Consider the following 16,511-nt stretch of genomic DNA (forward strand, 5'->3'; position numbering starts at 1 on the left):
GGGAGCTGAAAAGAGGAGCAGCATCAACAACTCTCTCCTCAGTCATGACAGGACACATGAGGCTTAGTCTCTGGAGAGGTCTAGACATAAGGCAAAGCAGAGAGGAGGGGTGAGGTGCTAGAATAAAATCATGGAAATTAAAAGTAAGTTTCCTTCTTAAACCCACCCCACCTCCTTTTCTTTTACCTCCAATATCCTAACAGCCAGGCTGCAATCTCTCAGCAGAACCCTTATAGGGATCCACTAGGAACAAGCCCTACACAGGTGTTCTAATTAGCTTTTTAGGGCTCATTCAAATATGAATGGCAAACATGGATAATCAGTCCTTTAAGATAAGCTTATGAGAGACCAAACAAAAACAACAAATCTGGGTGCCTGGGTGGCTCTGTTGGTTAAGCAACTGCCTTCGGCTCAGGTCATGATCCTGGAGTCCCGGGATCGAGTCCCGCATCGGGCTCCCTGCTTGGCAGGGAGTCTGCTTCTCCCTCTGACCCTCCTCCCTCTCATGCTCTCTGTCTCTCATTCTCTCTCTCTCTCAAATAAATAAATAAATAAAATCTTTAAAAAACAAACAAAAAAACCCAACAAATCTAAAAGATAAAGGGATCATAGGTAACAGCAGCAGAAAGCAACAAAGAACTATAAATAACATTCTCTGAGACATAAGAATACTGCATGCATGAAAAAATTAGGCTACCATACAAAGAAAGAAAAAAGGAGCTCCTGAAAAAGAAACTGAAATTAGGAAAGAAATTACTTCAGTTTTCTAGCCTAGGCGTCTTCTTTGACCATATACTCTCTAGCAGTAAAAAAAAAAATTTTGCACATGAAACCGACTATTTATCTGTATGTTGTAAAACTGTATTACTGTACTGATGTTATATTATATACATTATAAAACATACACAGAGACGCCTGGGTGGCTCAGTCGTTAAGCGTCTGCCTTAGGCTCAGGTCATGATCCCAGGGTCCTGGGATCGAGCCCCGCATCGGGCTCCCTGCTCCGCGAGAAGCCTGCTTCTCCCTCTCCCACTCCCCTTGCTTGTGTTCCCTCTCTCGCTGTGTCTCTCTCTGTCAAATAAATAAAATCTTAAAAAAAAAAAAAAAAGATTTGACCAAAGTGTTTTTTCTTATCATGAACACAATCTGGGGGGCCTTTTATAGTGCAGTCTGGGGGGCCTTTTATAGTGCAGTCTGGGGATTCCCCTCCCCCCGGGGGATTTTAACTATGTGATAATTAATCACCCAAAAGCTAATAAAAATGTTATTGTGGAATAATGTAAGTCACATCCTAAAGAACCCTAAAGAAGTTCCTATTTAACCCACTTGTTGAGCGGTATAAACTTAATTAAAATTTCTGTTTCAAAGATCAAACATATTTTCTGGGCTGACAAAAATGTTCTATAGCTTGGGGCACCTGGGTGGCTCAGTCGGTTAAGTGTCTGACTCTTGATTTTGGCTGGGGTCATGATCTTAGGGTCATGGGATCAAGCCCCGTGTTGGGCATCGGGTTCCGTGCTCAGCAGGCAGTCTGCTCAAGATTCTCTCACTCCCTCTCTGGCCCTGTGCATGCTCGGTCTCTCTCTAAATATATAAATCTTAAAAAAAAAAAGTTCAATAGCTTGATTATGCTGAAAATTACAAAGGTATAGAAAGAATGAAATCAAGTAGAGAGCAACACTCAAAACCGCATGGGCTTTACTCCTTAAGCTCTTAATCAGGTGTAATAATAAAGCAGCAGGATACAAGCAAGGACACAAAGAATAATAATGTCAAGATGAGGGAAAAAATAAAGACCAGGAAAAACAGAAGTACATTAAAAATCACAGCAGTCTGGGAATTCTCAATGTCAGCAAAGAGCCTTGTATATCCTCCATGGGGCTAGTTAGGCATTCTTCAAATATTCTTTGCACACTTACTATGTGCCAGATGCTATACACAGCCAGTAAGACCTAGGGGTGGCTTCAAGCATAGCTTCCCTCTTCCTGATCAAAAGGGAAGATGCAGTTGGAAATACTTTCTGCCTTCAAGGGAGGACCTTTATCTAAAAAATGTTATCAAAATGTTAACATTATCTAAAAGTGTTATCCATCTTATAAACAAGCCTGAATATGAAAGCCAATACACTTAGGATGGCAGAGAGCAAAGACAAGGAATCTGGGTCCTAGATGGTATCACTGAGGTGCTGAGCAAATACCTACAACGTCTGGTTTCTTTCATGTGAGAAGAATATCTCCTCATTTGTTTAAAGTTCTCTTCATTGGGTTACTTACAACTGAATATATTTCTAGGTGCTATCTGTGACACTTAATGTGTAATAGAGACCCTGCCCATAAGGAGTCTGAGGCCTAAGGAAGACAGGCAAGCAAACAAATATTTATGTGACCCAATAAGTAATGGAGTTTTAAAAGAATAGTGGAAGCAACTAACTGTAACTTGGTAAGCAGGGGTCTGTCATTAGAGTTCGAGACGTCTAAGTGTGTATTAAAGACTAAGTAGGAATTTGGGGCACCTGGGCGGCTCAGTCGGTTAAGCATCCGACACTTAATCTCAGCTCAGGTCTCGACCTCAGGGTCATGAGTTCAAGTCACACATTGGGCTCCATGCTGGGTGTGGAGCGTACTTAAAAAAATAAAAATAAAGACTAAGCAGGAATCACAAAGTAAGAAACCCGAAAGTGTATTTCAAAGCAGAGAGCAGCATATGCAAAATACTAGTACTAGGAACAAGCCTTTGAATAAATGACTGTATTTAAGCTCAGTTATCCAGATGATAGAATGATAAGAGGTCATCAAGGAAAAGGTAAATTATATATATATATTTTTTGTTCTTTTTTTTAATGTTATGTTAATCACCATACATTACACCATTAGTTTTTGATGTAGTGTTCCATGATTCATTGTTTGCTTATAACACCCAATGCTCCATGCAGAACGTGCCCTCTTTAATATCCATCACCAGGCTAACCCATCGGTAAATTATATTTAATATACTTGTTCTAACAAGATTGGACAATATGTGAAATTCTTTTTTTTTTTTTTAAGATTTTATTTATTTATTTAACAGAGAGAGAGAGAGTGCACGCAAGCAGGAAGAGAAGCAGGCTCCCCGCTGAGCTGGGAGCCCGATGCGGGGCTCCATCCCAGGACCCTGGGATCGTGACCAGAGCCGAAGGCAGACGCTTAACGACTGAGCCACCCAGGCGCCCAATTTCTAAGTGCTTTCCGTTTGAAGTATTAATAAAACTTGAAAAATTTGGCACTTCAAAGGCAAGGTTTAGTCATAAGGAACATTAATTTAAGTAAAATACTTATCTTTTTAAAAAAAGATTTATTTACTTTAGAGAGAGAGCACACGAGCGGGAGAGGCAGAGGGAGACTCTCAGACACCACACTGCGCCCGGAGCCCGACATGCTGAGCGATCTCACGACCCTGAGATCACTACCTGAGCTGAAACCAAGAGTCGGACACTCAACTGATTTGCCACCCCGGCACCCCTAAGTAAAATATTTCTTAATAACATATTACTATTATGATCTTTCCAACACTAATTTTCTTTATTCCTTTTTTAATTTTTAAAATAGAGATTATAAAAGTAATTCCTGAATAGCTGCTTGTTATTAAAGTTTTAGATAAAATCATTTCTAAGTTCCTCATAGGCGACCAAGTGGTCATCCTTTCAAATCTTTTCCTTTGCATCTTCATGTAAGGACACATGCATATTTCATATATTCACATATTTACAATTATACACATATTTTGATAGTGACTTTTCATGTAATATATGTTCAAGATTTTTGCTACCATTATTAAATCAGGAAAATTATTTTAACATTTAGTTAAAAGTTGGACTCTGATTTTTTTATTTATAAAACATTAATCTTTCTTTTTTAAAGATTTTATTTATTTGAGAGACAGACAGAGAAAGCACAAGCACAGGGAGCAGCACTGGGAGAGGGAGAAGCAGGCTCTCAGCTGAGCAGGGAGCCTGATGCGGGCTCAATCCCAGGACCCTGAGATCATGACCTGAGCCAAAGGCAGACTCGCTTAACCAACTGAGCCAACCAGGCATTCCAGGACTCTGATTTTTAAAGCCTCATTAGTGAAGTCTTCCTGTTGGGCTACAGATGAAACACTAACTAAAGCTAAATAACCATATACTAATAAGTAGATATTTGTAGCTCATATTGTGCAGGGAAACTGAACAGCTTCATTTACTAAGAAGGAAAGGGGGGGTTAGGAGAGAAAGGCTCTTCAACAGGGGCAGTGGCCCCTGAGTCACTCACTGACTCTGGGAGACTTGGGGATATATTCCACCTACCCAACTGATAAATCATTATTTGCCATCAACTAGTTTCATCAAACGTTATCACTGGTCTTTTATGTAAAAATCTCTGGTTCTCTAAACTTGGAATTACCAAAATTTCGTTTGGGTTTAAATGTGCTTCTTAGCTTTGCCCACTGCAGCAGTTCATGGTTCTCCAGTAAACAAAAAACACAATCAGTGTGTGAAATCCATGTGGTTTAGGATAACTGACTCTCAGTTCAGCTATTAGTTGGGAAAATAAACTTTTTCCTTTTTTTTAAAAAAGATTTTATTTATTTATTTGACAGAGAGACAGCGAGAGAGGGAACACAAGCAGGGGGAGTGGGATAAGGAGAATCAGGCCTCCTGCTGAGCAGGGAGCCTGATGTGGGGCTCAATCCCATGACTATGGGATCATGACCTGAGCCGAAGGCAGACACTTAATGACTGAGCCACTGAGGCGCCCCTAAACTTTTTTCTATGTCTCAGTTTCTTAATCTGTGAAACAAGGATGTGCTATGTAGTCTATAGCACTGTTGTAGGGATTAAGTGAGATGCTATACTCAAAGGACATGGAACACAGGTATTCCACAAATGCTGACTGTCACCCTCTTTCTTGCAAAGAGGCCTTACAGAAGACAGAAACATTTAAAACAATTCCTTTTTTGTGAATTCAGCCACAAAAATATCCACAATTAAAGGATTTTTGAACTAGCTTTTGTTGCAGATTATAACTAGTATTTAATTATTAGTCTACACAAAGGAAAATTCTTGCAACTTGGAATCTATTAAAAATTCAACCATTCCAGGGGCACCTGGGTGGCTCAGATGGTTAAGCATCTGCCTTCAGCTCAGGTCATGATCCCAGGGTCCTGGGATCGAGCCCCGCGTCGGGCTCCTGGCTCAGCGGGGAGCCTGCTTCTCCCTCTCCCTCTGCCTCTCCCCTGCTCATGCTCTCTCTCTCTGTGTCTCAAATGAATAAATAAAATCTTTAAAAAAAAAAAAAATTCAACCACTCCTGAGTTGAATTTGATTTTGCAATGAACTACAATAGAAGGGCAGTTCTGCTAAGCAAATACTACAACAGGATAGCAAAAGACTGTTTGACACATCTACCTTGAATAAATAGTAACTTTATTTGTTTAAAAATAATTTCCAGTTTACATAAAAGTGGCAAGAAGAGTATACCCTTTTCCTGGATTCCCTCATTGTTAAATGTCCCATTTGCTTTATTATCTCTCTCTCTCTAAATACAGGCCTTTTTTCCTCAACTAGGAATAAGTTACTTATATCACACTTCTAAATACTTGATTTCCTAAGAATATGTACATTTTCTTATAAAATCAGGTAAGTTATCAACTTCAGAAAATTTAACATGGTTATACTTTATCACCCATAGTCCAGTTTTGTTAACAGACCTATTATTGTCCTTTATAGCATTTTCCCCCCCTCTACTACCAAAATCTAGACCAGAATCCCCTATTGCATTTACTTGTCATAGCTCAGTAAATAATATCTGATATGCTGTTATTTCAAAGAGATTAGAAAATTAAACTTAAACTACAAAAATGCAGCTGACTTAAGTTCTGTTCCAGCATTTTAAATGTCCTTTCCTTTTATGTCAGCAACGCTATTTCTACAGTTCCAAATAATTTATCAAAACAATCTTTAAATCTCAAAAAAAGTATTCAAGAACGAAAAAACTGAACCTCATTAAAAATGAAGACAATACCAAATTCCAACAAAATTGTTGGGCCATATTTTATGTATCTTTGACACTACCTCAGAACTTAAGATAGATCAAGGACACACTCGAGAGTAGTTACTATACTTACTTCTTGGGAGGTTAGTGGGAACATGGGGGGGCGGGTAAAGAGGAATTTTCGCTTTTTATTCTCTGAATTTTTGTAGTATTTGAGTTTTTTTTTAAACAACGAGCACACATTTCTCATTTAATAATAAAATAAAATAAGCCAAGGAAAATAAAGAAAGCTAGATGACGGGCTGAATTTCCCCCCCCCCCCCCACGGGCTGAATTTTTGATGTGCGGGGTTAACCTGAATGTCGAAGTTCATCCGTTTGTACTTTGGTTTGTTCGCCTTTAGATGGTGACACCTTCCCCTAACTTACGCAGCGAGACGTCAGAAAGGTTTAGTAGTCACTAAACTACTATTTCAGGGAGAAAGAGCCAACAGAAATGGTTGTCACAGACCAGAAAAACCCCTCCCGCAAACCGGCTGGCAGAGGGAAGGTTAACGGTATGCCTCGAACGCCAGAAACTCAAGCAGAACCGCCCTGGGCTTTAGAGCATTCATTCTGCAGCGGGCAACAGGGGAGCCAATGAAAGCCACAGGCGCAGGAGGCACAGGGACAGGACGGACCGCTGTGGGACGCGGGCTGGGCTGAGGGCGTTCCAGGCTGTCAGCGGGACGGGAGGGACGCCGGTGCCCGCGCGCGTCCGGGGGGCAGCTGCCGTCCGGGTCCGCGAGTGAGCGAGCCGGCGAGCGCAGGCGCGGGAGAGAGGCGCTCCGGTGGCGCGAGCCGCGTCCGTCACTTACCGAGAGCTGGGCACGTCCACCGGCCCGAGGCCGCCGCCGCCGCCGCCAGGGCCGGCTAGCACGTCCCCGCCGTATTTCTCCTCCATCCCGGGGCTCACGAGCCGCAGCCGCTGCCCCCGCCGCGGGGTTTCCTCATGTCTCGCCGCTGCCGCGGAACAGCGGGCGCAGGCGCGTCACTCCCCCATGGCAGCGGCCCCGTCCGGTCCCCGCAGGCTCGGCCGCCGCCGCTGTCCCCGGCTCCGGCTCACAAGCACACGCGCGTCGGGACTAGGCCGCGGGCAGTTCCGGCGGCGCCGGGGTCCCCAGAGGCGCACCGGAGCAGACGTTGCCAGGCCACGTCATCGGGCCCAGCAGCCCTCACTCCCGGGGGAGTGCCCAGCCCTGCGCCTGCGCACAACAGAACGCTCGCTTTCTTTTGCCCTTCCCTAGGTTCCGCCTACCACGGGGTGACGGATCGCATCCTCGCTCTGGATCAGCCCCTCCCAGTGACGCTGCCTGTGCCCTTACCTGTCCCTGCAGCGCCACCTCAGGGTCGTCAGGAATACAGCGGGTTCTTGTAGCACCGCGGAAGAGGGTATAGAAAATGGACAACGTGTGATTCGATGGAATAGAATATCTTTAAAAAAATCCGGCTGCTAAACTATGCTACTTAATCCTGGTACATCAGTAAAACTTGGCCAGGTAGGACCAGGCCTTATTAGAGTTATTTTTCTGTTGCTAAAAATTTAGGAATGTGGGCTCTCTTGTCTGTATTTGTGTGAATCCCAACTCTGTTACTTAATAATTGTGTCACTTGGACTTTCTGTACCTCAATTTTTTTATTGGTAAAATGGGAATAGAAATATGTATATTACAGGGTTGTTGGGAGGATTATTTGTGTTATGTGAAAAATGTCTAGAATAGTGAATGGCACACAGTAATCAATGAATGTTAGCTATTATTACTCATAGGGAAATTGAAGACCAAGAGATGGAAATGGGGTTTGGAGCATTTTACAATACTCTACTTAATTTGATATACATAAAAAGTCTTAGTAGGGGCGCCTGGGTGGCTCAGTTGGTTAAGCGACTGCCTTCGGCTCAGGTCATGATCCTGGAGTCCCGGGATCGAGTCCCGCATCGGACTCCCTGCTCAGCGGGGAGTCTGCTTCTCCCTCTGATCCTACCCCTCTCATGGTCTCTGTCTCCCATTCTCTCTCAGATAAATAAATAAAAAATCTTAAAAAAAAAAAAGACTTAGTAACATATGAAAGATTGAGAAATCACTGTGCCTGATGGAGCTTCATAGTCTATTGTGAAAATATTTATTAATTTGAGAGCAAGGCCTGGTTGGCAACATTATAGGTTAAAGGCATAAATGCTAAGGTTTTCCAAATAAGGTGTGATATGACTCACTGATAGACAGACCCCGATCTGAAATTTGGATAAGGTTTTGGATATGGGAGAAAAGCATTGTGAGACAACACATCCTATGTGTAGAACACAGAGGAAGGCATGACCTTTGAAGGCTAAGGTGACTCTGAGTGACTTTTTTGTAGTAATTTTTTTGGGGGGCGTAGAATTCTTATTTTCAAATCAGAATGGTAGTGGTAATGAGTAACTATTGTGTGTTGTGTTTTCTAGAGCAAGTTCCATTCTTTTGGAGCCCAGAAGACTAGGTAGCGTGACACGTGCAAATTGAAATTCATCCCAAATGGAGCTTGAACACACTTGATATTTCTGATTTGGTTAGAATTATGGTGCTTTTCTTTTAGGCCAATGTAAGTACATTTCCTGCAACTGTTTTTGTAGTGGAAGGAGAAGAGCCTCTATATTCTTTTCACCTACTCACTTCTCAACCCATTCCAGCCTTGGCTTCTCCATCCATCTGTCCTCTGAAGCAGCTCTCTCATGGATATTTTTCAGCCATTTACTACCTTATCTCTCTAAAGCTTTCAACATAGTTGATCTTTCTCCTCCTCCTCCTCTTCCTCCTCCTCCTCCTTCTTTGAGAGTGTGCAGGAAGGGGAGAAGGAGAGTGAGAATCTCAAGCAGACTCCCTGCTCCGCGCGAAGCCCGACACTGGGCTTCATCCCATGACCCTGAGATCATGACCTGAGCAGAAATCAACAGTTGGACACCTAACCGACCGACCCACCCAGGAGCCCCTCTCTCTCTTTCTTGAAACATTCCCTTTCCTTGGTTTCCAGAACTCGACATTTTGTTGTCTCAAAGGAAGCTCAAGTTCTTTATGTTTAAAAGTCAATGCATGATCTTTCCCTTAAACCTAATTCTCTTCTAATGTTTCCTACCTCAGTGGATGACACCATTTGTTAGCAAACCAAAAACCTAGCTATCATCTTATACACCTCCCCATCACGAAATCATGTCATTTTTTACCTTCTCAATATTTCTTCAGTCAATCCAAATTTTTCCATCTCTATCACCATCATCAAGTCTAGGCTACCATCAACTTTTGCTTTAGCCACTAACCCCTTACTAGTTTTGCAAGTTTGCTCTTTCCATTCTCCAGTCTGTTTTCCACATTTTGCCACATAATCGTAACATTTTCCAAATGCAATTTTTTTTAAAGTAAGCTCCATGCCCAGTGTGGAGCCCAATGTGGGGCTTAAATTTACGATCTTTTTTTTTTTTTTTAAAGATTTTATTTATTTATTTGAGACAGAGAGAATGAGAGACAGCATGAGAGGGAGGAGGGTCAGAGGGAGAAGCAGACTCCCTGCTGAGCAGGGAGCCCAATGCGGGACTCGATCCAGGGACTCCAGGATCATGACCTGAGCCGAAGGCAGTCGCTTAACCAACTGAGCCACCCAGGCGCCCTTAAATTTACGATCTTGAGGTCAAGACCTGAGCTGAGATCAAGAGTTGGAGCTTCACCAGCTGAGCCACCCAGGGACCCCTCTAAATGCACATCTTATAATGAACTGCTTACCTCCCTGTACTTCACCCTGCAGTCTCCCAGTGGCTTTCTATTACTCTTAAGACAAACTGGGATCAACCAGGAATTCACACTGATATCTCCAATTACAGTTCAACCTTAGATGTTTTATCTAGACTTTCCCCCTTCTATATTTGTACCTCTCTTCCCTGGGAATGAGAAACATGGCTCCCATTATTCTCAATATATTCACTTATTTTCTCAGTCTTTTTGTATGTAACCAATCTCCTGACCATGTGGGCCGTTTCTTCTTCGGCAGGAAGGCTCATGCTAGCCTGGGCTGGCTGAGACTTCTCCTCCATCCCAGTTTTTTTTTAAGATTTTATTTATTTCTTTATTTAGAGAGAGAGTGTGAGTAGCTGGGAGGGGCAGAGGAAGAGGGAGAGAGAGAGAATTCAAGCAGACTCCACACTGAGCACAGAACTCGATGTGGGGCTCAATTCCATAACCTTGAGATCAGGACCTGAGTCAAAATCAAGAGTTGGACACTCAACTGACTGAGCCATCCAGGTGCCCCTCCATCCCAGGTTTTTTAAAAATTAATTAATTTATTTATTTTAAAGATTTATTTATTTATTTGAGAGAGAGAGAGAGAGCATGAGAAGGGGGAGGGTCAGAGGGAGAAGCAGACTCCCTGCTGAGCAGGGAGCCCGGTGCGGGACTTGATCCTGGGACTCCAGGATCGTGACCTGAACTGAAGGCAGTCGCTTAACCAACTGAGCCACCCAGGCACCCCCAGTGTTTATTTTTTGATCTGGATTTGACTCATTCGCACAGAGTGACAAATATGGAAATGAAACATTTTCTCTCAATTTAACTTTCAGTCAGCTGGAAGGAGCAAGAAAGGGAAATACCTTTTTGGAGGGGCTCTACTAAGTACCAGGACATCTCTTATTTCATTTAATTTTTAGAAGACCTTTCAAGGTTGGCATTATTTTCTGTGACAGAGTTTAACCCCAAAAAAGGTTAAGTGAATTGTCCATTATATAATAATGGGCAAAGTGCACGTCATTGTCAGCTGTTTTGCCACTTTCTTCCTGAGTGCATGAGTGACAACTGACTCCAGTGTTCTAAGAGAACCAGGATTGTAGCCAGTGTTGTAAATGTTCCCAGGAAAAACAGGAGAGTGGGAAGTAGAACAGGAAAGAAGGACAAGCAAGGATGTGATATCCGGCAAAGTCCCACTGGGGAGCTCAGATACTGTGAGGATCACAGCTCCCCGAGGGTCCTGACTGGGGGGTGAGCTGTCTTAGCGCATTTGGGCTGCTATAACAAAAATAACATAAAATGGGTGGCTTATAAACAACACACATTTATTTCTCCCAGTTCTGGAGGCGGAGAAGTCCAAGATCAAGGTGCTGGTAGAGTTAGTACCTAGTGAAGACCCACTTCCTGGTGTTACCTTTTGTGTTTCCTCACTTGGGGGAAGAGGTGAGCTAGCTCTGTATGGTCTTTTTTTGTAGAGGCACTAATCTGAATCATGAGGGCAGAGCCTAGTAACCTAATAACCTTCCTAAGACCCACCTCTTAAGATCATCACCTTGGGGGTTAGCATTTCAACCTATGAATCTTGGGGGAACACAAACATTCGGGCCATAACACAAAGGAATTGGGATATTTTGGGAGCAGTTCTCTGACCAAAGAGAGGAAGGTGCTGGTTATTAGGAGTGCTGCTGACATGTGTAAAAATGGCAAAGGGATCCAAGGCCATATGAGCAGAAGCCTTACTGACAGTATCCACTACAAGGCTACATATATTTTGGTTATTTTCCACATGCTGTGTTCTCCCTTCCCAAGGTTGAAACCAGAAAACTCCCGTTCCTAGACTTCCTTGCAGCTAGGGTTCTGGCATAGGACCTGGGTTTCACCAGTCAGACATCTCCAGGTGTGACTTGACTTCAGCTGAGAAAGCAGCAAGTGGGGATGCTCCTTTTTCCTCTCTGGAGGAGGCATCCGGCACTTTGGAAGTAGCAACAGCAGAGCTTCTGGTGTCCATTCCTAAAGGTCACTGGTGCCTAGCGACAGTGGCGGTGGTGCTTTTGGCGGAGTAGCCTTCGTGGTGTGGCTGGGCCTTGCTCCCGGTTGCCGTAGAGGCAGAGCCTGGCTCTCTGGTCCTCCGAGAGGTTCTGTGAATTACCCGATGTTCCTTAATAAATTCCTGCATGAACTAGGCAGAGCAGAGGCGGTTGTTTGCAATTAAGAACACTGAATGGTACCCGTGATATGGTACCAAACCTCAACTAACAATAAGCTGCACATAGATTTTGTAAGTGCATTTTATTTCAGACCAAGGAGCAGTACAATGCTCTTCGAAACCAACACATAATATGTTGTGCCTTAGTGGAGAAAGCAACCCCAAACTCATAAGATACCTCATCTGATGCCAGACATACTCGTATCTTCTATTTGAAATCAGAAAAGGAAAGTGAGGCAATGTTCAATAATTCCTTATCTGTCCTGACCAGGCAGGAAGAAGATTGGGGGTTTGAGTGCTCTGGAATTCTCAGAGATCTTGGGCTTCATACAACAACTGCAAAGCTCTACAGGGAAGCAGTTGGGAGTTTTAAGGATTTGAGTTCTTTGCATTAGGGACTCTGTGTAATGTTTTTAGCAGTCATTAAATGTGAGTAGTTAAAAATAAAAAACACTATGTACAGGTATGATGAGGAGGATGCAGATGAGGAGATGAAGAGAGATAGTTCACATTTACACATTTTGAACTAGCAGATCAGAATTTTATTGTGGATCTTGAAGTTTCATTGTAATTATGCCTCAAGTGTTTCAGGAATCGATCCTTCCATTTATCCATTCATCCACTCAGTAGTCAAAAAGGAAGTATTTATTGAATGCCTATCATGTGCCAGTACCAATTATATTCTAGAGTGGAGGAAAATACAGTATTATCCTTCTTCTCAAACTGATTAGAAACTGAACTGGTAGCAACACCCTTTGGGGAAAACAAACTGAAAAGAATCTTGTTTAGAGACAGATTTCGGTAGGTCTTTTCTGTTTCTGCATGTCTTCCCAGCAGAGACATCGACAGCCTTTGTTACGGACTGTATTTTCAAGGCTGTTTGTATAGCAAACAGCCTAGGAAATCAGAGGTGTTATCTCCTTTTGGGGCAGGGGGAAGATTTGTTTGCTGATCAGGATAATAAGGATAACGTCCCACTCTAAGACAAAGGTTGGGGAGGTTTGCTAGCAGACTCTTTAAAAAAGATTGGAGTTTCCTATACTCTCAGTTGCATGCTTAGCATCTACCTAGGCTGTCCGGCATCACTCCCATGGGATTTGGAGGTGGAGGTGGCAGGACGGAGTGATGCAAACATGAGGTTCATGCAGCCTGCGTGATTAACAAAGTCCTTTGTCTCTGACCCAGGAGTCTTGGTTAGACTTCTGCCAGCTTCCAGGAAACTGTGGCAGGCTAATTGTGAGTTTGCAAGCAGGGTAAAATCTTAGTCCCTTCATAATTCCTGCCACATCTTCCCATGAAGATAACATTATTGGGACTCCTGGGTGGCTCAGTTGGTTAAGCGTCTGCCTTCGGTCCCAGGGTCTTGGGATTGAGTCCTGCATCAGGCTCCTTGCTCAGTGAGGAGCCTGCTTCTCCCTCTGCCTGGTGCTCCCCCTGCTTGTGCTCTCTCTCTCTGACAAATAAATAAATAAAATCTTAAAAAAAGGAAAATAATATTATTTAGCAGTTAATTAGAAAAATTCATAGCACACTATCATCAAGGGTATGGGAAAACAGGTATTCAGATTGGAAAGAAAGAAGTAAAACTACCTCTATTTGCAGATGACATGATCTTATATACAGAAAATATGAGGAATCTACTAAAAAAATTGGTAGAAATAAACAAATTGAGCAAGGCTACAGGGTACTAGATCAATATACAAAAATAAATTTCATTTCTATGCATTTGTAATGAACAATCCAAAGATGAAATTAGGAAAACAATTCCATTTTCAATAGCATCAAAAGAATAAAATACTTAGGAATAAATTTGACCATAGGAGATATAAAAGATATGTTTTGAAAACTGAAACATGTTGAAAGCAATTACAGAAAACCTAAATAAATCGGAAGGTGTCCATGTTCATATTTAATATAATTGAAGTGGCCATATCCCCCAAATTGATTTACAGGTTCAATGCAAACCCTGTAAAAATCCTAACTGGATTTTTGCAGAAATTGACAAGCTGATCTTAAAATTTACATGGAAATTCAAGGGACCTCAACTAGCCAAAATAATATTGAAAAAGAAAAATGTTGGAGGACTCACAATTCCCAATTTCCAAACTTACTACAAAGGTACAGTAATAAAAATTGTGTGTCACTGGCATGAGAATAGATATATAAATCAGTGAAGTAGAATTGAGAGTCTAGGAGGAAACCCTCATACTTACACTCAATTGATTATGAACAAGGGTGCCAAGATAATTCAGTGGAGAATGAATAATCTATACAATAAATGGTGTTGGGACAACTAGATATTCATATACAAAAGAATAAATTTGAATCCCTACCTCACACCACAGGCAAAAATTAACTCCAAATATTTAAAGATCTAAATTTGAGAGCTAAAACTATAAAGTCAGAATAAAATATAGGTGTAGATCTTTGTGACCTTGGATTAGGTAATGATTTCTTAGCTATTACATCAAAAGCACAACCCACAAAAGAAAAAGATAAATTAGATTTCATCAGAATTAAATATTTTGTGCTTTAAAGGACACCATCAAGAAAGTGAAAAGATAATTCACAGAACAGGAGGAAAAATATTTGCAACCATATATCTGATAAGAGTCTTGCATAGATGCTACAACATGGATGAACCTTGAAAACGTGTTAAGTGAGAGAAGTCAATCATAGAAGAGCACATATTGTATGATTCCATTTATATGTAATGTCCATAATAGGCAAAACTATATATAAGGTAGGCTAATGATTGCCTAAGGTTGGGGAGTGATGGCTGATGAGTAGTGTTTCTTTTGGGTGCAATAAAAATGTTCTAAAATTGGTGATGATGGTAGTACAACTCTGTGAATATACTAAAAACCATTTAATTGTATGCTTTCAATAGGCGCATTGGATGGTACATGAATTAAATCTTTATAAAGGTATTTTAATTTTTTTATTTTTTAAATTATTTATTTATTTGACAGAGAGAGACACAGCGAGAGCAGGAACACAAGCAGGGGGAGTGGGAGAGGGAGAAGCAGGCTTCCGGCAGAGCAGGGAGCCCGATGTGGAGCTCGATCCTAGGACCCTGGGATCATGACCTGAGCCGAAGGCAGACACTTAAGGACTGAGCCACCCAGGCACCTCTTTATAAAGGTATTTAAAAATTACGAATGTATGTTTGGATACCCTCAAAGTAAAATAAAATAAAATAAAAAGGCAAAGATTTGGGCAATTTTATGGTTAAAAAAATTGTATATCATTGCCATTTTAATTAAAACTTTTTTTAACCATTAAGTTTTAACATCTGCTGATATGTTTCTCGGTTTTTCTCTCTTATTTTCAAGAATATGGGAATTGTTTTCTGATTTAGTTTTTCTTTTAAAGGAATTATCTTTTCTCTTACTGTTCAAGTAGGCAGTTTTGTTCTAACAGGATACCTGGGGGTCAGCAATGAGGAAGTCCGGGCTAGCTCTCCGGAAACTCAGAGACTGTCATGGCAGCACGTGCTGCAAGAAGCCGGGTCAAACCAGTCAGGCCCCCAGTAGCTGATGCCATGACTGGAACCCCTGACCAAGTTAGGAAGGAAAAGCCCAAAACCCTGCTTCCCATCTCAAGTAATGAATATTCTACCCCCTAGTTAACAACTGTCAATAAAAGAAATCCAACCCCAGGGCACTCAGCTGTCTCTCTGGACCTTGTTCACTTTCCTATCTCTGGAGTGTACTTTTCGCTTTAATAAACTTACCCACATGTGTCCCTTATCTGCTCTGTTGCATGTCTGTCCTTGAATTCATTCTTGTGACAAGACCAAGAACCTTCGGGGACTCCTTCGGGTCTGGCTGGGTCGAGGTCCCAGGGTCTCCCCAGTTCACCTGGCAACAATACTGATATATATATTTATATATATGTTTTTAAAGTGTGCTCGAGTGGGGGAGGGGCAGAGGGAAAGGGAGAGAGAGAATCTTAAGCAGGGGATTGAGCCCACTTGGGGCTCAATCTCATGACCCTGAGATCGTGACCAGAGCTGAAATCAAGAGTCCAGCTCTACAACTGACTGGGCCACCCAGGTGCTCCGTTCCATTATATTTTTTGATGCATTTCAAAGTCAACAGTGGTTACTAATACACTTCCTCTAAATATACTTCAGCATGTATATTATTATTATATATAGTTCAGTATTTGTTTACAATACTGAGCACTATATTATAGTTCAGTATTTGTGTACAGATTTTTTCTTTGATTTAAAATTTTTGTATAATGAAATACACACATTTTAAGTATACATTTGCTGAGTTTTGACAAATACATCTATTTTTGTAACTCAAACCCCTGTTCAAGATGTGGAATATTACCATTACCCCACAAAATTCCTTCATATCCTTCTCAATCTATCTCCATCTCCACCCAACAGAGGAAACATCTATTTTTATTTTTATTCCACCATAGATTAGATCTGCCTGTTCTAGAACTTCATATAAATGGAATCCTACAATGAGTTCTTTTTTTGAGTAAGACTTCTGCTCAA

General features: G+C 41.8%; 1 protein-coding gene and 1 long non-coding RNA gene across 3 annotated transcripts in view; one reads left to right on the top strand and one right to left on the bottom strand.

Annotated features, from left to right (window-relative positions):
- Nucleotides 1-7,120, bottom strand: part of SLC30A5 (solute carrier family 30 member 5) — a 36,179-nt gene extending 29,059 nt beyond the window's left edge. The window contains exon 1 of the mRNA XM_006738847.3: nt 6,865-7,120. Coding sequence (XP_006738910.2) covers nt 6,865-6,950 — 86 coding nt within the window. The 5' untranslated portion in view covers nt 6,951-7,120. The remainder of the gene's footprint in view (nt 1-6,864) is intronic.
- A 265-nt stretch (nt 7,121-7,385) lies between these two features.
- Nucleotides 7,386-16,511, top strand: part of LOC115942831 (uncharacterized) — a 31,280-nt gene continuing 22,154 nt past the window's right edge. For both annotated transcript variants that reach the window (XR_014147148.1, XR_014147149.1), the window contains exons 1-3: nt 7,386-7,545; nt 8,487-8,623; nt 14,968-15,139. This is a non-coding gene — a long non-coding RNA (uncharacterized LOC115942831). The remainder of the gene's footprint in view (nt 7,546-8,486; nt 8,624-14,967; nt 15,140-16,511) is intronic.

Source organism: Leptonychotes weddellii, chromosome 7, assembly GCF_054177405.1.
Source record: "Leptonychotes weddellii isolate Sample4059 chromosome 7, ASM5417740v2, whole genome shotgun sequence".
Classification (NCBI taxonomy): domain Eukaryota; kingdom Metazoa; phylum Chordata; class Mammalia; order Carnivora; family Phocidae; genus Leptonychotes; species Leptonychotes weddellii.